The sequence below is a fragment of the Mixophyes fleayi genome, chromosome 8, assembly GCF_038048845.1.
Source record: "Mixophyes fleayi isolate aMixFle1 chromosome 8, aMixFle1.hap1, whole genome shotgun sequence".
Lineage (NCBI taxonomy): Eukaryota > Metazoa > Chordata > Amphibia > Anura > Limnodynastidae > Mixophyes > Mixophyes fleayi.
The window spans coordinates 3,140,990-3,167,798 of record NC_134409.1 but is presented as its reverse complement, the minus strand read 5'-3'; the positions used below and the strand labels follow the sequence as shown (position 1 = coordinate 3,167,798).

Genomic DNA, 26,809 nt, shown 5'->3' with positions numbered 1-26,809 from the left:
CTATTGTCCTCGTGTCACGTGGTGCCGGACTGTGACAGGACTGACCCTCCTCCAGCCGGGGGTGCTGGGGTAACTCAGGGAATCTGCCCCAGTGCTGCATCCGGGACTCCCAGCTCATGTATGTATGTGACAACAGGGGAGCAGTTTAAAGGGACAATAACGTCAAAGAACAGACCACGCCCCCACCCACTCTATAGGGGAGGGGCTTCTCAACTGACTGACAGGCGATGTGTGGGAGGTGCTAAAGAGAGAAGTCAACCAATGGAACTGTACTTTGTGTTGATGCTTGGCAGACGACTTCTATACTTTACAAATTTATTCCCACTATCAGAGAGATCACTGAATATTGTCCTGCGCTGTATTGGTCCAACCCTGCGGTAAGACCTAGTTATAGGAATATAATATATCACGTTCCTTTAAGCTTATTTTTCTGTAACCAGAAGTCATCAGACTATAGGTGTCGCCCATTTTATTACTAATAGATTTGATTACAAGGACAGTTACTATTGGATCAGGTCAGCAGAGGTCCAGCAGTAATACCTGGTATGGGACGTTTGTAAGCATCCTCCTCCCAAAATGTAATAATGACATCAGACATACCTCAGATACACTTATAACCAATTTTTTTAAATATTTGTTTTGATAGCGAAATACACATTCACTATTACTTTCTAATAGAACAAAAAAAAAGCTCAGATACATCAGGTGTCGCTCTCTCAGTGTGCAAATAAAAACACAATTGCTAAAATACTCTTATCCTGTAATGCACAATAAATGCAGAAAGCACCTATCGGCTTCAGAGGTGAATCTGCGATCATCCAATCAGAAGCAGCCATCATCATCATCAGCGCATGTCTGCACCTCTCCTCGGGCTCCTGCCACCGATACAGCTACTGACGGGCGTATCTGCGTCTCTGTGGGTCTGCCTTAGGTGCAGATACTCCTTTACTGTACTCGGCCTACGCTAGACCGACCCTTCCCTCCCTCGTCCCACTTCTTGACAAAGCGCAAGTGTCATATTTCCTAAAAGCAGCATATACGCATGTTCGTGCAGGTTGTTTCTGTGAACATCCGCAGAACAATTTACATATTTTACTCTACAAAATAACTGCCGTACATCCAGCTCAGCATCGGCCTCTTTCACTATCTGCAGTTTATATTTAACTGCTACTGTTTATTTTACTTACTTTCCTTTAACTTGTGTCCTTCTCGCTGCTATTTGTCCGTTCCCCTCTTTTTTATCATCTCCCCATAACCCCTAGTACATCGCTTCTGTCCCCTCTTAGGCTGTCCCTTAACTCTTTTACCGCTGTGTCATTCTTGCGCTCCAGCTGCTTGTTTCTCATTGGTCCATTTGGAGTCGTGCTGAGAGGCTCAGTCTCCGCAGGGGCACAATGCTCAGCTGCAATATGTAACAGTGAATTAAGTGTTTTCAGAGTTATATATATATATATATATATATATATATATATATATATTTTATAGTGTTTATCCTATTTTGCAATCGATAGTTTAACGTCTCTTCTTTATCTGTATACATATGTTTATCTAACATAACCTTATGATGATGACGTCCTTGTGATGGTAAAAATAGACTTCTCATGTTGTTTAATATCTCTGGGTTATTCAGTTAGTTTGTAGAGCACTACAGTATTTTCATATGTATATTTATTCCAGATGACCCATCGCCCTCCTTATTTAAACATGACGTTTGCCTGCACCACCCGTATCGGCCCCTAAGAAAGTCGGGCAGCACAGACAAGTCTTAGGGCTAGATTTACTAAGCTGCGGGTTTGAAAAAGTGGGGATGTTGCCTATAGCAACCAATCAGATTCTAGCTTTCATTTATCTAGTACTTTCTACAAAATGACAGCTAGAATCTGATTGGTTGCTATAGGCAACATCCCCACTTTTTTCAAACCCGCAGTTTAGTAAATCTAGCCCCTAGTGGTAATGGGACACAAAGGATTACATACGATTAGTAAAAGCAACATGGACCCTTTTCGCCCCCTCCCCTTTCAGTAGTTTGGGAAGCAGAGGATGCAGAGATGGTCAGTTATGGAGCGCAGCCTATCTCAGCGCCGGGCAGCATGGTGGCTTAGTGGTTAGCACTTCTGCCTCACAGCGCTGGGGTCATGCGTTCTATTCCCGACCATGGACTTATCTGTGTGGAGTTTGTATCTTCTCCCGTGTTTGCGTGGGTTTCCTCCCACATTCCAAAAACATACTGGTAGGTTAATTGGCTGATAAATTGACCCTAGTCTCTCCCTGTCTGTCTGTCTGTGTGTGTGTGTGTTAGGGAATTTAGACTGTAAGCACCAATGGGACAGGGACTGATATGAGTTCTCTGTACAGCGCTGCGGAATCAGTGGCGCTATATAAATAAATGGTGATGATGATTTCCTTAGATACCTTTCTACATTATTATTAGTTTATATATAAATAAATGTATCTTTAATCTGTGATATTATCTCCATTCCATCCTCACCACAGCGGGACCAGTGCAGACCGTCCATCACTTTATAATCCAATACTGAGCGTATGACTCACATTTCAGCACTGATGTAAATAACGAGACACCTTGTTGGACACTGTGTTGGGTTTTGTTAATTATTTTGGGCATTTTGTTTATGTCTACATGTAATCTATGTGTTATAATGTTCTGTGGAAGGGTCAGATATCCTGGTGTTCTAGCAGCATTATCTTCAATTCTAGGTCTAAGTACTGAACACTTTCTTATTTTCTGTGTCCTGCCTCCTAAGGGTGAAATGCACCCAATGTCTGTCCCCCCCCCCCCCGCGGCTGGAGGAGAACATACCCCCTGTGTGATGCAGGAATATGGGTTATCCACCAAGACACATCCAGCGTTCTCACCAGGGACTGGAAATACATTCTGTGTCACAATATAACTAATCTGTTTAATAATATTTGAGAGAAAAAAAACTACCCTTTCATTGATAATGTAAGTTAATGTAACACAAGTGAATTTACCACTTCTCAGACATCAGTGAACCTTAGATGATTAATATTTAACATTAATTTATTACCTTTCTGGTCACAGGAAGCAGAATTATCCTTGTAGAAACCAGGGGGTAAATGTATCAAGCTGAGAGTTTTCCGGTGTGTTTGAAAAACCAATCAGATTCTAGTTATTTATTTAGTACATTCTACAAAATGACAGCTAGAATCTGATTGGCTGCTATAGGCAACATCTCCACTTTTTCAAGCCTGCCGGAAAACTCTCAGCTTGATACATTTTCCTCCAGGAGTCAAAATATTTCTTCCGTTTCTAACAATAGTATACAACAAAATAAATACATGTTAGTAACACATTTATGTAGGTGGTCTTTGTGTCGTCTTTTGTAGACAGTTTTAATATTACTTTATGGGGGATCCAAGCGCAAAAAACCCCCCAAAAAACACCCCTGTTCCAGAAGCAAATTTAGTATATGGACCAGTGACAGAACTACCATTGGTGCACCGGGGCTAACAGGGGGATAATTGGTCTCATTAGTGATAATGCCACCAAGACTGTCTGTGACACCTACCATTTCTTAATGGGCATTTTTTTCACCTTCAGACAACTTTAATTAATTGGTTTGTATCCGGCAACCTGCAAGTTTTATCAAATATACTGATGTATGGGCTTTGGTGGAAAACACAACAAAGGACATAAAACATATACACAGCGGTATTTATTATTATGTAGCCCTTGTATTTGATACAGATCTGCTCTGTGTGCAGAGCTAAGCAATGACATGTCCATGGGCTATACAAATAATGGATGGTGTAGGTGGATTCTTGTGCATATAACATCACACAGAATAAGGAACTGAGTCGTTTACCATTATAATTTTCTTTTTAATGTACGAAAGAAGTGCATCCACAATACTACTTCTAAGGTGCAGTATTTATTGCATAGTTTGGAGAACGGATCTTTGTCTTCTCATTGAAAGAAACTGGAAGTACAGAGCTGAAAAACATTTCACAGTACAAACAAAGCGGTAAATGCATCTCAGAGCGGAAGGCGGCGGCTGTAGAAGACAAAGACGGTAGAAGGCGACTTCCTGTTCAGCCGTGGAATAACCTCAATTAGTACGGATCGTTAAATGGATACATGGGGTGTCCACCATCCCTTGGAACAGACTTTCCATTAACCTGTAAATGGAGTTTATAAAGGATATAAATGGACAGAATGTGCAATATCTAACTCATGTCATTTCTTCATTAAAAAGACAATATTTAAAAATGACCCAGCGTCGTGAATAAGAAACTACAATTTAATAAGGAAAGAACTAGGACCTGCAATGATAATACATTCAGAAGCGATTTTACAGTCTTGGTAAATTAGTGTACACAGCACAAATAGTGTAAGCAGTGCAGACTGCCCAACAATATCACTGCAGGTGATTGGCTCTAATCCAGAATCTCCACAATTCTGTGTGTGTGGGTGTGTACGTACGTTTGTGGACTGCTGTTTGGGTGACATTGGTACAGTGTATGTAGCGGTTTATCCCAGGACACTTCCTTTTTAAAAATGTCTCAAAATTTGGATATTTTAGTATGTGAGAATAGGCATCTAGAACTGCTTTACATCATTTGGGACCTAAAAGGAGGTATGGGGTGATGAGTGAGGTACCACTCACTATTAAAGTTAAGCCTGCCTGGGACCCCATCTAATCTGGAAGAATGTTGGCAGCTTGTCTCCTGTGATTCTAAAAGCTGCACACAAAACTAATATATATATATATATATATATATATATATATATATATATATATATATATATATATATATTACTGTACTACTGAATATAAGGGGAGTTCTGCTGTAATCGGTCCATTGCACATTGTTAATTAGGTAAATGTGTGTATTATAAGGAATAACGCACTACCTGCGGTAAATTGTTACAGATACTAGAAGACATGCCCAGATGTCATCCTGCTTTTGGCAGGCACACAACAGAACAGAGGTCAGAGAACAGGGCATTGGATTCCTGTGACTTGTATAAAAGAATGTGACCGTATGCTTTTATACATTCATGTTAATCCTCTGTGATAAAATATCCTTATAATATATAGTATCGGGGTTCAGTAGCCTGTATAGAATATTACCGTAATTATTGGAATAATATATCTCCAGTTCTTGTTGAGGGCTCCAATTTCTTTCATTTCTTCTTCTGTCAGAATGAAATCAAACACCTGTAAATGAAACATTATGTTACTAATGCTGCATAAATTACAGTAATCACATTAGGATAAAAAGCTCAGTAATGGTTTGCGGTATAATATATATATATATATATATATATATTCTATATTTTTGCAGGAAAAACAGGAAATTTTTCTGAAATTTACTTTCCATCTGCTACAGAAAAATCCAACACATAAAACTGAATCCAGTTACCCCAGGGTCATTATATAAATTGTATAATGGAGTATTATATTGCAGTTCGTACAACGGCTGCATGTTGTACATTATAGACGCACCTGGAGATTCTGCAGGATCCGAGACGGGGTGACACTTTTTGGGATAACGACGACGTTCCTCTGCACCTGCCACCTGTAAGGTGAAATGTTAAATGGATTCAGTAATTCACTTTGTGTCGTATTTACAATTCTGCAGAAACATAGTTGACCCCTTCCTGCAATATATTCTCTATAAATAAAAGCTAATCTCAGTCTATACTAAAAAGGAAACACAGGACAGAGACACTTTTCCCTTATCGAATTTCACATAATTCCTCCCTAAACCCCCAAGGGGCATATTCAATTTTCAGCGCAAATTACGATAATAGTGCGTGGGAAAAAACGTTATTACGGTAGTTTTCTTGCTGAATTTCAGCTCGCGGCTCCCTGAGCCACGAGCTGAAATCCAGCTAACTATTACCGTAATAGTTTCAACGCGCCGCGAAAACAGGACAATTGAATATGCTCCCAAATGTTTTAGGGATAACAACTAGGTTATATATTTAGGTGTTTGTTTATACACTTTTAGGGGCATATTCAATTCCGATCCCGATTCGCAGGATTGCGCCGGAACGGCCGCGAACCTAATCCGCGGTACCGCAATAACGTGGATTTTCGTTCACAGCCCATAGGGCTGCATACGAAAATCCGTGTTATTGCGATACCGTATTACCGGCAGTAGTGCGCATTTTCCGCGGTAACGCGCGTTACCACGGATCGGAATTGAATATGCCCCTTAGAGTCCCTTAAAAAGGGAAAAAAAAAATAATTTATATTAGTTTTTGCTACAAACTGCATGTATGGTATTAACATGAGAGGATACGGTCAGTTATGTGTGTGAGAGCATTTAACATCGCTCCAAGAGCACCGTGAGCGCTATTCAGGGTCTCTCCCTCTGTCCACAGAGGAGTCCTGGAAGTGCCTCCTGCAGTGCAGCACAGCCACCACTAGAGGTCGCTGTATAAGTGTGTTCTGGAAGAGATTCTATCCCCAGAAGTAGACTCGGCTGCTTCTGGGTTCCTCCAGGTTCACCAAAGCTGCCGAGTCTGATTAAGGAACATGGGAAGAGAAAGCCGCTAGGATGTAGACTATACACCTGCAGCCCCCTGATATCAGAGTGACAGTTTCTAAGGACTAGGTTACCTGGGCAGCAACAGATGGCTGTATAAATTAAAAGACAGCATTGTCTATAGTCTGTGTAGCCGGAGTGCAGCTAGATTTAGACAACGTGCTTTTTCAAGCCGTTTATTTCTGGAAAGTTCTGTGCTTACTCGTGGCCCTGGTTTCTTTTTTTGGCATCTCTATCGCTATATGAAGCGTTCAGGTCCAGCCTGCAAGTGTCTAACAGGACTTTACCAATTTCCACAATGCTCCGATGTCTGGGCCACTCAGATGAAGATACAATTTCCCCACCACATCTGGTACAATTGGTCCCACCAGCGTTCGGTGGATACAATGAGCGACCCCCGAGCAACAGAAATGTATGAAAACTGTTCTACGGGCAACTGTGCGAGGGTGGTGGAGCTGCCCGTAGCAAACACCATCTGTTATAAACGTCCTCAGTTGTGTCGTGGTGTTTGGGGATTAGTGCACACGCCTGTGAATGGAAGACCTGTGCACCTGCCAGGACAGCGATCTCCCATGTACCTGAGAAGGATCTGGGCCTCAGATTTGCTGTATTTCTTGGCCATCTCCAGAATGGACGGTTCCTCCAGCAGAACGGGGTCCTCTGGTTTTCTCCAGCTCCGGTCCGGAGAGCCCAGTGGGCTGTAGCCAGTAACGACGAGTCCGTGGGCATGGCAGTGAGCGATGAGCTCGTTCTGAGCCAGGTATGGGTGGCACTCCACCTGTAAGAGATGTTGGGTTATAGTGGGCATACGATGTAAGCGCTGAGCGCCAGGATCAGCTGGAGCTCATCTGCGCCCATCTCCCGGACCACAGTTACCAACATGACGGATAATAAGCCAATCATTATTTTGACCACACTCTGCAATATGGCAATGTGCATCACTCTGCACCACATATCTCTATATACAACTTTTAGGTGGGCAACAGACAACTATAGCAAATCCTCAAATTCAGGACACAAAGTTGTAGAGGGGAAAAGTAAAACTAATCTATGAACAGCTAAAGAGTTACCCTTTATGTCAATGTCATCTTTATAGCAGACACAATGAGGGAAACAAGTTACATTTACATTGAAACATGACAAAAATAAATAAATGTTTTAAAATATTGTTTTCATCAAATGATTTTTGTTTATTGTTTTGTACATGCTCAGGTGCAAATTTTACTAAATACATTGCTTTATCTTTTTTACATGTATTTATATGTATCTAAAGATCCCCTTTGTGTCAGGTCAGAGAACAATGAAAATAGGGAACTCTGCCTGATAGGAATATAGGGATAAGGAGCACATCATCATCATCATCATCATTTATTTATATAGCGCCAACATATTCCGTAGCGCTTTACAATTGGGGACAAACGTAATAAACTAATAAACAAACTGGGTAAAACAGACAAAGAGGTGAGAAGGCCCTGCTCGCAAGCTTACAATCTATGGGACAATGGGAGATTGACACATGAGGTTAAGTATACATTTTGCATCTTGGCCCAGCCAGACTGCAAAGGTAGGGTGACTCATAAGCTAAATGATCCTGTCACACAACAATGTTATTCCGGGGGTAGTTGTCTTGTGTGAAATTGTGTAACAGGCTAAAGGTAGTGAGGTTAAGATGGTGGTTGAGGAATATTATAAGCTTGTCTGAATAGGTAGGTTTTCAGAGAACGCTTGAAAGTTTGTAGAACAGAGGAGAGTCTTATTGTGCGAGGGAGAGAGTTCCATAGAGTGGGTGCAGCCCGAAAAAAGTCCTGTAACCGGGAATGGGAGGATGTAATGAGGGTGGATGAGAGACGCAGATCTTTTGCAGAACGGAGTTGCCGAGTTGGGAGATATTTTGAGACAAGAGAGGAGATGTATGTTGGTGCAGCTTTGTTGATGGCCTTGTAGGTTAGTAAAAGTATTTTATATTGGATTCGGTAGAAGACAGGCAGCCAGTGTAGAGACATACAGAGTGATTCAACAGAGGAATAGCTATTTGCAAGGAAAATCAGTCTTGCCGAAGCATGTAAAATAGATTTTAGGGGTTTGAGTCTGTTTTTGGGAAGACCAGTAAGGAGGGAATTGCAATAGTCAATGCGGGAGATGATTAGTGCATGAAAGGAATATAGGGATAAGGAGCACAGATGAAGGTCAGAAAGAGAAGACAATGTTATTAGCAAAATATGCAGAACGACATCATGTACAAGACGGAAAAGTTGTGCAGTGTAGCCACGGCCGGATATACCACTAGGCAATTACCTAGTACCCAGCGGTCCCCAGAGGGCCCTCCCAGGGCCAGCGGTGAGACCACCCTTTAAAAATGGGCCGATACTTATGGGCCAGTGCTATATGCTTGCCCCCCGGGCTAAAGTCTGCCAGCCAGCCCCTGAAAGGGGTATATGTTATGCTAAAAAACTATAGTGCTATGGATTTTTTCAGGGAGGGGGCCCCAAACCAGTATCTTGCCTAGGGCCCCATGAGGTCTAAATCCGGCTCCGAGTGTAGCAATGAGAACCCTTTTCTGGTATAAAACAAAATTACTATTGGGCAATTATCAAAAAAGCCTTGCCCAATGAAAGGAAAGGCAACAGGGGAGCTATTTTATGACTGTTGTAGGTGGAAGATATGCATAAAACATAAGTGTTTACTGGTCCTATAAAACCAACATCCACAGACCATCTTCCATGAAATCACCAAGAGTCTTCACTCCAAATCTTATTACCAGTCAGCATTAATGGATGGACGCCTATGGCAGCCATAGGGGGGGGTTTAATTCCCCCCCGAAGTAGCGCCATGATAACTCTATTACCGTTTTTACGGTAAAGTTGATCTGGCTTTCTGCTCGTAGCTCAGGGAGCTTCGAGCAAAAAGCCGGCGTTGAAAGTACCATAACTACTGTATTTAAGCGCACTATTACCGTAACAACCATAATAGTGCGCAGGCCACGTTACTTTTCACAGCAACGCGGCCAATTGAATCCCCCCCTATAGACCCACAGATGCTTTGCATCATAGGGATCTGGGATGATCAGAGAGGGTCATACCTGGAGCACTGCCGGCTTAGTGGAGGCGACGCTGAGGATATCATCAATTTGCCTCTTGTTAAAGTTGGACAGACCAATGGCCTTTGTTAACCCCTTCTCTACCAGCTTCTCCATGGCTTTCCACGTGTCCTTGTAATCCGTGTAGCCGTACTGAATGGTCCCGTCTGGGTTTTGCGGGAAGATGTTGTCCCCACTCCTGTAACAGAAAATCTGCTTTAGTGGCTCTTAGTACTAATCAGATCCCACTAACGCCGGCTGCACAAGCTGCAAAATAGTCGCTAATATCCAGCACTTGGCTCAATATCGCAGCAGGTTTAACGCAGAAAAACTGATCATCGGTCTGACTGGTACCATCAAATACACTGTGGGGGATAAGACACAAATTCCAATGCTGCACTGTGGGGAAAAACTGTTCTTATAATAAATGTGTTTATCTAGTGTATTCCTAGGACGTACATAACAAGGTCTGATCAGCTGGCTGTAGTCATAACATGCTCTAATGTTCCTGCACATCTTCTATACCTTCCACTGTATGTTTCTGATCACTTGTATACATTAGGGGCTCTATTCATTAAGGAACGTAAATGCAGATATGTGCCGTATTTTGCAGAAAATCGCTCTACAGATGCCCAGAACCGCGCCATACGCCAGAAAACGCAGCAATGTCCAATTCATCAAGCACAAAGAACCTTTACTACATCCTACGAATTCATAGGCGGAACGGGGAGGGGACTGGGCGTACGCCTGTAGTCAATGTACAGTAAGGACGTGTCGTGCTGGAGCGCACACAGCAGCCTCTGATTCAAGCTTTGGGCATCTCGGGTACGTGATTTCCTGTCGTATCACTGGCACCAGCTACAGGTCAGGTGTAAGTGCTGATTACTAGTGATGACGGCTGTGTATACAGCTAGAACATGTGTCTGTAATCAGGAGCAGCTGTAACAATGTATTTATATTTTATAAAACTTTTATTTAATGTTTTGTCATTTGTGACTATATTAAACAGGCGACATTAATTGAATAGTTTTTATTTGTTTTTTTCTGTACATTCTTTTGGGGCTTTATATCCCACATATGTATTGGACGTATCCTGCAGTGTCTGTTAGAGCAGAGCGGACCTAGACCCGTATTCATCACCAGACAGATCTTCACACCCATCTGCCCGAATTACAATTTATGTTTGTTTTGTGTGCTTTGGCAATTGAGGTATTTAAGGGTGTTTGATTTGCTCTCTAAACTTGCAATTAGGGCTTTACAAATGCTGACCATTAATCCCTATTTTCACTGCATTGTTGACACATAGGGGTCTCTTGTACATCGTACACTGCAAAACTCCTTGGTTTTGCGCTGGCTGCCTATTGGCCGCTCTCTGGAGAGACGTTTGCAAAGTTGAAGCACAGAGGGGCTTAAATTCAGCGGGTGAGGGGACATTGTGATCACGTGTACGTGTGTATGTGTGTGTTACTGCTCAGAGTACACCGGGAATTATGCTCCTCCTCAAAGTGCAACAAATGAGTCCTATTATAAGGTATAATATAGAAACACAAGAAGCAACAGCTCTCAGATGGTGTAAAAAGTTAAATATTTTTGTGGAGTGAAAAGGACTGTGCACCCTCCACACAGCAACAAAAAATAAAAAAAATTCACCCTCCACGAATTTCTCATTTTAATAATCACGCAAAATGCACAACTCTGCAAACTAAGGGACTACTCTGTACTTTGCAAACAACACCCTCTCTGTGCCCCAAAGTCCTCTCAGCGGCGGGTGCAGATGTCTACTTCTCCACAAATGCTGCCGCCATCTTGATCCGCACGCCCACCCACGCTCTCTGGTGGAAGTCTAGCCGCACAGAGGTACCAAAGCTGCGCTGAACATTGCCCGACCTTTGTTGCCCAATGAGATGATTTTAGCCTTCACCAGCCTGGTAAAGTACAGAGATCTCACTGCCAGATTATGTTATTACTGGGCGCATGAGCTCACTCACTTGAACGCATACGGCCAGTGCATGAGATACAGATCCAGATATTCCAGACTGAGATCTTTCAGAGTATTCATTAAGGCGCCTTCCACATCCTTCGGGTCGTGTTTGTTGTTCCACAGTTTAGAGGTGACAAATATATCTTCTCTTTTCAAACCCTACATCAAAAAGCCAAGAAAATGAACTAAATATAACGTGTATAAAACAACGCCCACAATACGTGTTATGAGACTATAGACGATTTGTACATTAGAAGGTGCCTGTACGTAGATCTTACAACACAGTCCAAGGTTAGTAGCATTTCTCCAATTGAACTACAAGTCTCAGCGTGCTCTTCCAGCTGGCGTTAGCCACGACCGACAGGTCTCTTATCATCTGGCCAGGCAACAAATGCTGGTGGAGGGAGGGTATCAGTCTTTCCATTCTCACATCCCATAGATGTGACTGAGGTTTCGATTTATGAAACCTTTTAGAAAAGGAAAAGTGGAGGCATTGCCCATAGCATCCAATCAGAGTGTAGCTATCATTTATCTAACCCATTATAGAAAGTGACAGCTAGAATCTGATTGGTTGCTACAAGCAACAGTTCCACTTTTCAAACCTGCAGCTTGATAATACTCCCAGGACTGTTAATGTCACAGGTCACCCAGGGAGCCAGGAAAGTCCCCCACCTACACATCTTCACCCTCTGAAGCCCATTTAAAAGGAAAGTTAATGATGCGCGGTGGTACTTTTACCTGATCAGAGCAGAGACTCTCTTTGATGGCTTCTCCCACTTCAGTTTCATTTCCATACACCGAGGCGCAGTCTATGTGACGATACCCAACGCCGAGGGCGGATTTCACTGCATCTTTCACCTGTCACCAAAGACAACGAGACCAATCAGTGACACGCAGGGTTTTTATACTTAATGGACGGCAGCTATTGCAACAAACCAAATATTTCTAAACAAAAACTAAATATCAAACTTTTACACCTATAACATCATCATCATTTATTTATATAGCGCCAGCAGATTCCGTAGCGCTTTACAATTGAGAACAAACATTAATAAGACCATCACTGACGCAACTGAGGATTTTCTGAAACCCTCCTTAAATGTCTCCCTGGGGTCTGTGCAGTGTTCACTAAACGCACAGGGCCTGATTTATTTTGGGACGCAATTTGAGATTTTTTTAAAATCGTAAGGAAATTACACACAAATTGTGTACCTGCCAGTTTTCAGGTACAAGCGGATCTTAAGAAACGTTTCCATTTGAATACAGTGTTAAGTGAGCTCTGGCTATACGTTGCTTGCCGTATGTAGATAGACAACACACTGCAGGATACACACATTGCGTATGTGCATTATAAGGTCCCATCAGGACGCATAGAAAAAAACATGAAATACATTAACAATTCAATAATATACTCATTAATAAAAATAAATTTAAAATAAAATATATATTTTTTTACAGCAAATACATTTATCAGGATGTTATTAATGCCTAATGTAAATAAAATACATGTTTACAGTTGGTCTTACTTGCAAACACATGTTCTAGCTGTATACGTGTCCGTGACCACTCACTTGTCGCTTACACCTACCGTGTAGCTGGTGCACGCGATACGGCTGAAAATTGCGGACCTGAGAGAGATCTCAGAGCTGGAATCTGACGAATGTACGTACACTGGAGCTTGTCACACCTTTACTGTACACTGCCTATGTGCATCCGCCCCGTCTCTGCCGCAATCATAAGTGGAACTGGTGTGCGTTTTTTTAACATCAGATATTTGTTAGGGGTGAGTTAAGGAGCACAAAGATTCCAAAGGTTATAAAATACAAAGCACAGTGGCTCAGTGGTTAGCACTTCTGCCTCACAGCACTGGGGTCATGAGTTCAATTCCCGACCATGGCCTTATCTGTGTGGAGTTTGTATGTTCTCACCATGTTTGCGTGGGTTTCCTCCCACGCTCCAAAAACATATTAGTAGGTTAATTGGTTGCTATCAAAACTGACCCTAGTCTATCTGTGTGTGTGTGTGTGTGTGTTAGGGAATTTAGACTGTAAGCTCTAATGGGGCAGAGACTGATGTGAATGAGTTCTCTGTACAGCGCTGCGGAATCAGTGACGCTATATAAATAAATGATGATGATGATGATGATGATGAAGGCAATACTGGCGTGTAAATAGATTGACAGTATATTTGACATTTGACCACTAGAGGTCACTGTTGTTAAGAAACTGAGCTCTAAGTTGACATTGGCATATTTACCACCAGAGTGACTCCCAATCTTCTTTTGGCTGCTGACACGGAGGCCGTGTGATTTGTTTTTACATGACACAGAAGATTTAAAATATAAAAAAACCAGAAGATGCAAAAAAAGCTATATCTGAAAACTAAAGTGAACCACAGCTAAAGTGTTTAATATGCAATTAAGATACAGTTGACATAAAACAAAATTGCTATTGTACATTTAAAGAGAGTTTCCCTTAGTTACCTATAAATCACCGATACATCCAGTCTGTTCAGGCAACAGATATATATTGTAGCTTGTGCACTTGTATTTAAGTCTGCAGCAATGTTCCTAGTAGATCAGATGTGATTACTATGTGTATTACTGCAAACACCAGTTTGTTCTACCAGCTCTCCAGCCCATAAGACACTAAGAAGAACCAGAGGGGGAAGACTAAAGGAGAAGTGTCGGACCAGCTCACCAGTGACACTCTGCTTCCTTCCTCCTATATCATGCTGATGCAGTACACAGGTCGAGCTCCCAACCAGGGAATATCATGTGACCCAGGCCTTAAAATCTACCTTTTGGGTCCCGAATATAGTAAAACAATTATAGGAACCTATACCCGCCTGATTAATTTTGAATTATAAGAACGGAGTCAAAGATTTTAGTGGAAAAATGGGGAGGGGGGGTCCTGGGAAAACTTGGACTCATGGGAGCCGTATTCTAGAGAAGCGTTTCTGTGATGTCATCGTACATGTATTTGCCCAGTTTACAGAGAAGTTTCAGGATTGGCAGAGTGGGCAGACGGACCCATTCCCTGTAGCTGGCGCACAGGAACAAGATATATGGCCTGATTCATTGAGGAAGGGCAAGAGAAATGGGTGTAAATTAGTTTATTATTTTGCACATAAGTTAAATACTGGCTGTTTTTTCATGTAGGACACAAATACTTCATAGCTTTATTTATATACTGAAATTTAAAGTTGATCTAGACCAGGGGTGTCCAACCTTTTAGCTTCCCTGGGCCACATTGGAAGACGACGAGTTGGTTTGGGCCGCACATAAAATACACTAACAATAACAATAGCTGATCATCCAAAAAACCATAGAAAACATAGTTAACATATTAAACTTACTTGGAAATGAAGTTAGTAAGAGTTAGGAAACCTGTTGCAGAATCATGATTAAAGCAGTAGCCCCATTACCAGCTGCAATTTAACTTACCTGCATCTGTCCCTTAGTGAGGTTCGGGGAATTAAATGCCCAAAAATTTTTTCCCTCTCTTTCTGCACCCAGGAATCATTTTTTTTATTGACCAGTTTGAAATGGTCACCGATATAGGTAGCATCAGGAGGACTAATAGAAATCTACAGAGATTTAAAGATAGGGTGGCGGGAAAAATGGCTCATGGAGCAGCCTCCGATGAGGGTAACAGTGGGGGATATTTTCACCCTACTCAGCACTGCACATTTAAAATGGTTTAAATGTTAAACATACAATCATCTCTTAATATTTGTATTAGATACATACAGAGAACACAGCTAGTTCATAACTGCATGCTGCAGAAAGTCCAAATTCAGAGTAACAACAATAAGATACTGGATAATGTTTCACTGCTGCTGATAGTTCGCGTGGGTGACTCCCCTGTGCTGCGCTACGCAATGGATGTCGGGTGTGATGACGTCACCCCCGACATTCACTGCAAGCGCCACACGGAGGAGGAGACCAGGGAGGGAGCCGGAGCGCCAGCTGACGTGACCGCAAGGTAAGTATTTTCTTCTTTTTTTTTTTTCAGCGCTGCTCCCTTGCCACAACCAAAACTCCTGCTGGGCCACATTTACAGGCGTGCTGGGCAACCATGATCTAGAATATGCCTTACCCCAACTATAAACCTGTGCCCACATTTTAAGTTTACCTCTCCCTCCAATGCAAGATGGTTTTGCCAAGGTGCAAAGTTACTAAATACCCCGTTACATGCCCTGCTCCTGCGCTACATACCCCATTACATGCCCTGCAATACATACCCCAGTTACATGCCTTGTACCTGTGCTACATACATGTCATTAGAAGACTGACACATGAACAATCACTGTCAATGAATTATATTCCAGTATTTTGGTTTGTAGTCCTATATCTCCTTACACCCTATTGATTGGATTTACCTACAATTATGGTTTACAGAAGTGTCACAATCCTTTCGCCCATAACAGAACGTATCCGGATATTTTGCCACTTTGCAGAGATGAGCCGGAGCTGACGGCAGATCTCTGTATTGTGCCCCCCCTGTATATAACAGATGCGCTACACACAATAAACTCCGCAGCCGGCAGTGTTACAGTACAATAAACAGATGCTCTTTATATTGTAGTCTTTTCATGTGTTCACAAGCAGCCGCTGTATCTACATCCATTATCTTTTCATTAGTCGCCAGTCGCTGCCTCTCAGGGTCTCATTAATCCGGGAGCTCAATACAGAGAAGCGGCAGCTGCAGCCTCTGAAGTAACCGAGCAAAACGCTTATTGTGAGATCAAAGAAAGTCACCTGAAGGGTTCTCAGCGATTAATACCGGACCGACCTCAGAAGTGGAAACAGGACTGACGCACGGTCCAAACCATCACATACAAGCCCTGGGAAACTATATTAAACTTGTATTTTTATTTTCCAAATAAAAATACAAGTTCTCTGAGAAGTCTGCCCAGCTGCCTTTACAAAAAATCCAAACAAATTGTAAGCTCTTGTGGGCAGAGTCCTCTATTTGTCTCGTTTTCTATTCCTGTTTGGTAACCAATGTTGTCTCCTCACTGCAGAATATGTTCGTGTTTTAGAAGTAAAAGAATAAAATAGAATATAGGTTATAACAGGTTAGTATTTCTCTCTGAGGAAGGTATTAGAGGCTGGGACCACTGTGCTATTTCTGGGATAAGATAAACTACATTCAACGTCTATGAAATGATTAAGACTAAAAGTTTTTCATGGGGGAACTGGATTCTCCCAGCGGTGGACCTTGTGGGGGGAGTTCAGGGGATTGGATGGAGACATCTGGACACTGGAAAGAGGTTTTTTTGTAATTTTATAGCATTAGAGAAACTATAAATCATGGCCTAGAATTACCAGCAGCGCAGTCAGGGAGCAACAGGTCAACTTTAAGCAAAGTTTTGTTTGTAGAAGGAAATTTAAGCAACGTCTCATGTTAGTGTTGTAAAGCGCTACGGAATTTCCTGGCGCTATTTAAATAAATGTTGACAATGAGTCAGAGTCCATTTTCTTGTAGCCTAAATCCATCTAGATCAGTAGATGGACTGACCATGCTTTGCCAGTAGGTAGCTAGCCAATAGCTGGCAGGGCATGCTGGGACTTGTAGTTTTACTACACCTGGAGAGCCACAGGTTGGCCAGGCCTGATCTAGATCAGTACAAATGACGGTCGGAGTCTTAACGTGGCATGAAACCTGACATTGTTCTGAGTTAGCGGAAAACTAATATTCATAGTTTATTTAATGGATAAACACTACTTGTATTATCTGGCTCATAACTTTGCCCATATAATCAGACTAAGATCTTTGGACAGATTCTCCTTCCTCATCTAGCCTAAATATTTAATCCCTGAATTATAACAATACCCTCTTTATAGTATAGTAGTTATTTTGCAACCTCAAACTTTAGTAACGCAAGTGAGGAATGAAGCACAATAACTATCTGCAGGAACAGAGTTATGTTAAATACAGCAGATGTATAAATCAAAGTTTGGGGCTGTTCCTGGCTTGTAAGTATGAGATGTTCTGCAGAAAATATATCCGTCGTGAAGTTGTACTAATAACTTTATGGATCACAGGGGCAAACGCAGGATTTGTAGAGGGAGGTTTCCACACCACGCCACCAGTATGCGTGACCAGCATGCATGGGGGGTGTAGCTATAATATTATACAGTGCTTGGCTGCTCTCCAACTCTTCCTATCCCCATAATATACATGGGCAATGCTGCGTGCACTACTGTTAGGTGCACGCAGCTCTCCCTTTTCAAGCAGAGCTGTGTGAAGCGGGGTCAGGGTCCAGCCCCCTCAATTATACATTGCCCCAGGCTTGGAGGGGGGTTTCCAGGCTCTAGGAAACCCCCCCCCCCTCTGATTGCCTATGGATCAATATGATCAGTTCCTGCAAGAAGTCTACCTGGAACACTGACAGATACAAGATCATGGTGTGAGATTTCTCAGATTAATTGGCGTTACATTTTATCTTCTATATGAAATATTATAGCTTCCTTCTCGTCTTAACATAGAACAATGACCATTTCATATTGTCATCGGTAGAAATATGGTTAAGCTATGCCAGTGTTGGCTAACCTGTGATACTCCAAGTGTTGTGAAACTACAAGTCCCAGCATGCTTTGCCAATATATAGCAGCTTATTGCTGGAAGGTTATGCTGGGACTTGTAGTTTCACAACACCTGGAGTGTCACAGGTTAGCCAACACTGAGCGATGCCTTTAAGATAAGAAACATTATTTTAATTGGTTCCTGAACATCTGTTTTCTGCAGTGCAGAATAACCCTGTGCTTTATAGAAAATTAGAATTACAATATATATATATTTACCCTTGACCCTCAGTGTTTGAAGTTCCCTTTCAATCTGTTGCCTCTGTTGTTACCGCAGCTTCAGAGAGAAACCCTCCGATTGTATAGATCACTGTTATATGAACCTGTTCAGCGTTACGTCTCCTGTGCTCACCCTAATGGTTGAACGTGAAACTTGTCCTGTCTCGGATAGTTACATGCAATGAATAGAAGAACTGCTGGCTCACCTCCTACCTACTGGGGCAAATAATAATAGTGCGCGACGGAGCGACTCACCTGGCCGGGTGCACTATTCCAGGTGCCAAGCCCGATCTGCGGCATCTTCTGGCCGGTGCGCAAGGTCTGGAACAGAACAGCGGTTGCCATGTTTACCTTAAATGGAAAAGATTAAAAAATAAATTCAAGATATGATTTGCAGCCTCGATTGATATCGACAACTTATGAATAATAGAAATGATAAACTACAAGTTAACCCGTGCATGATACTCATGCATTCTAGTCAAATCAAGCTACTTAAGGTGTTAAAAAGGTTCTTGTCATGCATTTGGACCTAGCCCAGGCCTCCTCAGGGGAAGAGCGTTACTTCCCGACGCAAACGCCCTTTTTAATGTGTGTTCATGAGGTAAAATTACCTCACGAAAATTAGTTTGAGCCCTCAACTCGTAAATTTAGCCTTAACTACCCCTCCCACGGGGGGAAGGGAGGGGATGATGGAAGTTAACTGACTTGACTATTCTAATTTTTTTGTCAAATAATGTCAGTATACCAAATTTCAGGTCAATTGGATGAGCCCTTTCTGAGAAAATAGTTTTTTCCACACACACACACACACACACACACTAACGTACGCCTCTACACATGTGTGTTCATGAGGTAAAATTACCTCACAAAAATTAGTTTGAGCCCTACCAAATTTCAGCCCTTTTTGAATTTTTTTCCCCACACACACTAAGAATTTAGTAGGTCAGTGTATAACTCTGCCCAGCAGGTGGCGCTGCAACTTGGTTTTTTTTTTTCACACACACACACACACACACACACACAGACAGACGCCACTAAGCATTTATATATTAGATCTTTTACACAGACTGGTAACATGTACCGAGGTTGTAGTGTCTGGTGACACCGTTTGGACATCAGACGCGTCGTGAGCGCCAATTTCTTTCCACAGATATTTAATAACCAATCGCTTTGCTTTGATTACTACAAATAACAAAGTCACCGGTCATTTGGTCAATAGCAGAAAAATGGGCTTTCAGGACCCCTCAATAACAGACGTGTTAGTGCTGTTCAGGTCCCCAGGTAACGTTATTTAAACAGATAGGGCTGAGGTAATCAAGCAAACACTTGGGGGCTGGACACGTATGTTCTTTGGGGGAAGGGGAGCAATCTACCCCCCCCCCCTCCTTTCCATGGTCATGTTCCTTATGACATCCAAAAATCATGATTCTGCCCCAAAGACAGGACTGTTGGGATGTACGGGTCTTATATACCTAGTGTAATACTGTAGGAAGCCACTCTCATCCCTCATCTGTGAAATTAAGAACAGCCCCAGGGTAATTGCCCCCATATCTGTCCTCTTATTCCTCACAACTTCTCAGTTGACATAGTGGTTAGAAATAAAGCACACACGTGATTTGTTATGACTCGCTGCTTACTAACAGTCTCTGATTGGCTGAGAAATTACCAGAGCGAGTCCCGACTACAACACGGAGCTGACCAACAGCAAATCTCCGTAAATCACCATTTATATAGCGCCACTAATTCTGCAGCGCTGTACAGAGAACTCACTCACATCAGTCCCTGCCCCACTGGAGCTTACAGTCTAAATTCCCTAATATACACAGATAGACAGAGAGAGAGAGAGACTTGGGTCAATTTTGATAGCAGCCAATTAACCTACCAGTATGTTTTTGGAGTGTGGGAGGAAACCGGAGCACCCGGAGGAAACCCACGCAAACACGGGGAGAACATACAAACTCCACACAGATAAGGCCATGGTCGGGAATTGAACTCATGACCCCAGTGCTGTGAGATTGAAGTGCTAACCACTGAGCCACCATTCTGCCCTACCAATCCCACCCCTTATTGTCTATTCTCATTTCAATTAATACATGATAAAAAAGTAATGAAATAAAACTTGACAACTAACATTTGCTTCATGTCCTTATGACATTGTCTGCGGCGGCCCCCGTGCACCCCCCAGAAGGATAGAACAAGACCTCACCCACCTGCCGGGACGACCCTCCTGCCGTACACACCTTGTTACGCCGGCCCTGCCTGCAGTGTTTAGAATCAGTAACATGCAATAAAAGATTACATTTGTTTGCTATAATTCTGCCTGTAGTGTAATATAAGAAGTGTGGCAGCGATTGTACACAATGTGGTTGAGTGTTGTACAAACAGACACAAGTCCAGTCTTGCCAGACACCAGCCGGCGGGTGTGACTGTAGGAGGTTGTACGAGGTTATACAAGGTAATCAGTGCTATACATAATAGCGGCTGCAGACAAGTTCTAGCTCCCAAATATCGGGACACCCCTATTAGATAGAGACTGATTGCTCTACAAACCCAACAGTGATATTGGTGCCAGCAACTGAGCGATAGGAACAAGGTCCTATTAATACTATTAAACCACCTGCTCCAGGAGGAGCCCGAATTCTCCTCACTGGACATTGTATGTTATATATTTAAGGAGAATGTAAAAAAAGTGAACTGTCCGGGAGATACGGACACAGAGGGGCCCTAAACGTAGCCCACAATGCAACAGCTGAATAATGTACAATGTATCCACCGGATCTGTGTATAATACTATGATCACATTATCAAAGCTTGTTCACTATCTGCCAGTTTAATGTCCTCAGGGCAACTACTCTTTTAAAAGCAGAAACATTGCTTACTAATAATACATATATCTTCTTCCTCTTTCCATTGCCCACTGTCATTTAAAGGTCCCAATGCAATTTGCATGTAAATTGCGTGTTTAAAAAGAGCACGTAACTTGTGCATATGTCCGACTGTATTCAAGTCCAATACGTTTCGACTTGACTCGGTGTAAGTGTTCTCTGGCTACACACAGAACAGACTGCAGTATACACAATTGTGTATGTACAATAAAAGGTCACGTCAGAATGTGCAACACTGTTATCTGATCATAAAATAAAACTACTCAACAGTATTTTCATTTCTAAAAAGATATATATATATATATATATACATACACACACACACACACACACATACATCCTGTACATACCATGATTTTAACAGTACACCTTGGTTGCTCTGTGCTAGCTAGTGGGACGCATATGTGTAACTTTTAATACAAACACTATGATGTGTCAGTCATCACTATCAGTCGGCTCTTACACTGCCCTGTAGCTGCTGCATATGATACGGGTGAAGACAAGCGCACGTACAACAAACACAGGACTTGAATTGTCCGAAGCTGAAAAAAAAAAGTAACTTTGCACCTGGGGAAAACCATGTTGCATTGGAGGGGGAGGTTAATGTAAAATGTGGGGACAGATTTATATTTGGGATAGGACATGTCCTAGATCAACTTTAAATGTCAGTGTACAAATAAAGCTATGAAGTATTTGTGTGCTACATGACAAAGCAGCCAGTATTTAACTTATGCGCAAAATAATAAACTCATTTGCACACATTTTTTGGCCTTTCCTCAATGAATCAGGCCCTATATCTTGTTCCTGTGCGCCAGCTACAGGGAATGGGTCCGTCTGCCCACTCTGCCAGTCCTGAAACTTCTCTGCAAACTGGCCACATGCATGTACAATTACATCACAAACATGGAAACTCTTCTCTAGCATACGGCTCCCATGAGTCCAAGTTTTCCCAGGACCCCCCCTCATCTTTGCACTAAAATTCTTTTACTCAGTTCTTACAATTCAAATTTAATCAGGCGGGTATAGGTTCCTAGAATTGTTTTACTATATTTGGGACCCAAAAGGCGACAAAAGTTTTTTTGCTTTGCTCTCCTTATTGAATCAGGCCCACGGAGTGACTTATAATATGTTACTTTGTAACAGGACTGCAATGTAATATCGGGGTAACTCTGCACAATGTATTTTACCCCCTAAGGTCCATATCTGAACATTTACAGGTTAAGTATTTAGTTGTTGGATTATCTGAATTAAAAAAAGTCGCTGTTGTTGCTGACTGTACCTAATGCCAGCACTGGGGTCATGTAAGGAGAAAAAGGAGTATTTCAGTGCAGACATCTGGCCTCAAATCTGTTTAGATTTCTCAAACCGAGAAAATGTTATTTTTCCTAAACCTCCCAAAAATCATTTTATTATTACCCTTTACATCTAAGATATACAATCTGAACACTGCAGTTTCCTATGATGATTGCACTGTACAAGGTGATATATTTATGGTTCCTAAAGAACTAGTTATATACAAAACTATAAAGCAGCTGACTCCGCACCAGTTACACGGGGCTATAATCTGGGTGGCAGCAGGGTGAGGTGTCCATTATACTCGACTGATACTCAGCATCTAGAACAGGACATTCCACAGAGTCATCACCTAATACATAATTATTAACATCTCAGAATCCAGGATGCGGCCTAATCTGACCAAATTCTTGTTCCCGAGATACAGATTAACACACAGCAAGGACATACGATGACCTTAATAATACAAAGACACACCGGATATCCTCACAGTACAGATATATCCCATGTGAGGATATCCTGAAAACATGCACTGCTGAGGGCTACAAGAGGTTCAAGGAGTAACATTGTTACAATAACTGTATAAATTAATAATAATCTATAACTGGTATAATCAGGTCAATGACAGCACAGTGCTGGAGTATTGGGTCTGATCCTGACCAGGGCCCTATCTGTGTGGAGTCTGTATGACCTCCTTGTGTTTATGTGGGGTCCCTTCGGGTGTCTCCAGGTTTTACTCCAACAAAGTCCAAAAAAACATGATCGGTTAATTGGCTGATGACAAAATGAACCGTCGTCAGTGAAAATCTACATAATCCAAGCGTGTGGCAGTATATTATAACAAGAACCTGGGCCTCTTTGTTTTACTTTAAACATCCCCCCTCCAACATCCATAACAGCACCATGGCTACATCCCAATGTAAATACACCACAGTCCCTAATACAACAGAGGGGCGCAGACACAGAGGACGATCCCACAAACTGTGACACTTGTTGCTTCTCACACTGCGGCCTGGACCTCGGATGAACCTTCATATCAGTCTTGTACATTGTCTGAGTGATACTCCACCTATTTATAGCCAGACTCCGAATCTCTGAGTACTGTTCTGGGACAGTGAGGATCACTCTGCTACAATTCTGGAAACCAAAATGTGTCTGTACCCCATATACCATATATGGTACATGTGACAATTGGGGGCTATAAAACAGATTGTGGACCCCAAATCAGGTTCCTGACCGACTAGTTGCTCATCCCTGCACCCTAGGGCACCCAAACCTGACCTAACTCCAGCAACACCCCCTGCACAGGATAAACCCAGTGATTCCAGCAGTGTTACTGACAGAACCAGCTCTGGAGCTGTAGATATATAATAATCCGAGGATAGGTCCTTACAGCATTATTTGTTATTAACACAAATGCACCTGGGAGCAAGATGGGGCCCAGCCCAGTATTAATACTGAGCACACACAGCTGCTGGCTACACCCTGCGCTCCAACACAACGGTTACTGAACACAATAACCATTAATACCACAGTATTATACCCTGGAGTTTATAGGTGAATCTCATCATCTGCTGGGTGGGAGCAGCCATGATGGATCTCAGTGACTGGTATTATTCTCTATATACTGAGAGTACCTACCACCCAATCTCTGAGCCCTATAAAGTACTTAATGAACATGCAATTAAATTGTTGTGCTATACACAAGCATGTAAATAGCTTGTTAATTAACATGGTCTTAAATGTGATACCTCCAACTTGGAAAATGTAAGCAATGGTGGTAACCTGGCATCACCAAACCTTTGTTTAGATTAGAAAATCAGTTGATTTAAAGGTGACTGTATAATAAACGATCAGAAGCCTTCATTGTTTAGGCCCCTCCCACTGTGCTGCTGAAGAACCTCTTGGTTAGCTGGGACTATTCATTTTCACAAACAGAGAGTGACAGTGATTGACAGAGAGTGACAGTGATTGACAGAGAGTGACAGTGATTGACAGACTGCAGCTTGTGCACAAGAGACCCTGAGACGAGCTGTATTCTGTATCAATCTGCAAAGTTTGTAAAGATATTAAGTAACTTGTTGCACTATGTATTACCCCACCCCTAATAACAGAGGGGCCCCTCCCTGATATATGAGACCCCCACCGGTAAGATAACACAGAGAGGGGAAGGTGCAGAGTGATCCTCCCCCGCACTCACCTCTATACGGCCGGAGCTCTGGATGCCCGGAGAGGGGCAGTTATCTGTGCGGAGGCAGCTGGCAGAGGGGCAGTTATGTATCTGTGCGGAGGAAGCTGGCAGAGGGGCAGTTATGTATCTGGGAGGAGGCAGCAGAGGGGCAGTTATCTGGGAGGAGGCAGCTGGGAGGGCCGGTCCCACATCAGATCCTGCACAATATTAACCCCACGGAGTAACTGTGTAACCAGAGCTCGTTCTGCAGAGTCAGCAGCTCAGGGGGAAGGAAACAGACTTAACCCCTCCGTGTCCACCAGTCCCAGAGCTGAGGAATCATATCCTGGCTGATTATAACTGCATCATGTGACTGGCTATGTGTCATGTTATTATTACTAATATATATATTTATATATCTATATATATATATATATGTATATATATATCTATCTATATATAGCGCTGCGGAATTAATGGCGCTATATAAATAAATGATGATGATGATATATATACACTGTAGTTGTAGCATGTGTATCTGTAGCAGTTATGGAACTACAAGTCCCAGCATGCACTGGTGTCCTCCATGTACAGATAAAGATATTTTACCTGTGCCACAGAACTCACAATCTAGTATAGGAAATACACTCTGTGGGACCCTTTCAGAGGTTAGAGCAGGCTTAGGCAACCTGTGGATCTCCAACTGCAACTACAAGTCCCAGCATGCTAGATCCATCACTAGCCACAAGTTCCTCCTCTGGAATATAAATGTAAACTCTTCAGCTTCCCACCTTTCTCCAGACAGAGCTGGGAAATGTACATAAACAGGGATGGTGCAGGGGGAAAAATCCAAGGCCACAGGCAGTGGTGACTGGAGATTAGTGAGGATTCAGATATTCCGTACATGTGTGGAGAGGGGCCCTGCAGCTGCTATGCCCGGGAAGAGGGCGAAGAAGGAAGACGGAAGCTACTCACCGTCCCAGTGGTGAGTATTCCTCCTCTTTTCTTGCAGGTCCCGGTGGCAGCGGGCAAACGAGCCAATCAGGGCTCCCTTCCCGCTACTGGCCTATCAGTGGCTGGACAGGTGAGCTAATCCTGGGCCACCTCCGGCCATTTGAACTTTTGGCACCGTTGCGAGCAAATCGGGGCTCACGGCGACGGCCAATGACGTTGGCGCACCCGCGGCTTTATAAGCCGCTGGATGCCGCCATCTTCGGAGTTCGCCGGCAGAGGAGAAAGAAGAGCTTACCGTGGAGACGCCGGCGGAAGTGGCGGGGAGCCCTTATAAGGGCTGTGAGCTACCCTGCCACACGAAGACGACGTAGAAGGAGCCGGTGCAGCGAGCATCGGCTGGGAGCCCTTGTAAGGGCTAGGAGCTTCCCCGCCACGAGGACCGCGGAAAGCAGAGCGCCGAACCCGGAGAAGAGGCACCAGCGGCTTGAGGGTCCGGAAGACCCAAAGACGGCGCCATAAGCAGAGTTTCCTGCGTGGAGCAGGTGAGTATAAAAATACTCATTTAGGTCAGGCATAAGCCCCGGGGGCATGTTCCGGGCACTAGGCCTGTGCCGCAGTTAGGAGTGGCCACTGCAGGCGGTTATTGGGTACAAGGCCCCATAGGTAGCCAGTTAGAGGGGCTCAAGGCCCCATAGCTAGAGACAGCAGAGCACCAGGCCCTAAAGGTGAGCAGCTGATGGGCATCGGTTCTGCCCTCCATGTCTTTGAAGGATAACCATTCGCAACTAAGCATTTAGTTTTGGGTCAACTACAAAGTGTTACAATAAAATCCAAAAATTTACATCCCTTACCCCTCACCCAGCCTGACAGGTGTCAGGGTTTATGCTCCAGTTGTGGGTTCTTCTTTAACAATGATATTTTCCATCATGCCACAAAAGACTTATCATCCAGTGAGATCACCACAATGCTCTGCTATTGGGTGTCACTGTAACTTAGTTTGTGCTGAATTAAATTATCAGCTCCCAGCACAGGATAAATCTGTCCATCCAGAGCGATACATAGATTGGAAGAGAAATGTTCTTTCCTGAACAACTGACTAGGG

At 42.9% G+C, this 26,809-nt stretch overlaps 1 protein-coding gene and 1 long non-coding RNA gene across 4 annotated transcripts; one reads left to right on the top strand and one right to left on the bottom strand.

Annotated features, from left to right (window-relative positions):
• Positions 1–29: 29 nt before the first annotated feature.
• LOC142098838 (uncharacterized) lies at positions 30–4,203 on the top strand. Of its 2 annotated transcripts, none has more exons than XR_012678442.1 (3): positions 30–118; positions 1,678–1,762; positions 1,942–4,203. It is a non-coding gene; the product is annotated as an uncharacterized LOC142098838 (long non-coding RNA). The 2 variants fall into 2 exon arrangements; XR_012678441.1 differs by having other exon boundaries at positions 30–377.
• AKR1A1 (aldo-keto reductase family 1 member A1) lies at positions 3,841–24,922 on the bottom strand. Of its 2 annotated transcripts, XM_075181647.1 has the most exons (10): positions 24,875–24,922; positions 24,784–24,837; positions 18,661–18,756; positions 12,333–12,452; positions 11,602–11,753; positions 9,617–9,812; positions 7,116–7,315; positions 5,490–5,562; positions 5,115–5,201; positions 3,841–4,158 (listed from the first exon to the last, which is right to left on the bottom strand). In XM_075181647.1, the coding sequence occupies exons 3-10, from the start codon at positions 18,748–18,750 to the stop codon at positions 4,093–4,095; spliced, it is 984 nt and encodes a 327-aa protein (XP_075037748.1). In that variant the 5' UTR covers positions 18,751–18,756; positions 24,784–24,837; positions 24,875–24,922; the 3' UTR covers positions 3,841–4,092. The 2 variants fall into 2 exon arrangements, with proteins under 2 accessions (XP_075037748.1, XP_075037746.1); XM_075181645.1 differs by lacking the exon at positions 24,875–24,922 and having other exon boundaries at positions 24,784–24,852.
• Positions 24,923–26,809: the final 1,887 nt, after the last annotated feature.

Excerpts from the sequence above, each read along its gene's own strand:
- AKR1A1 (XM_075181647.1), bottom strand. The coding sequence starts at position 18,750 with ATGGCAACCGCTGTTCTGTTCCAGACCTTGCGCACCGGCCAGAAGATG. Across the intron at positions 7,316-9,616 it reads CTAAGCCGGCAGTGCTCCAG|GTGGAGTGCCACCCATACCT; the intron begins GTATGACCCTCT and ends CATCTCTTACAG. Across the intron at positions 5,202-5,489 it reads GGATCCTGCAGAATCTCCAG|GTGTTTGATTTCATTCTGAC; the intron begins GTGCGTCTATAA and ends TTTCATTTACAG.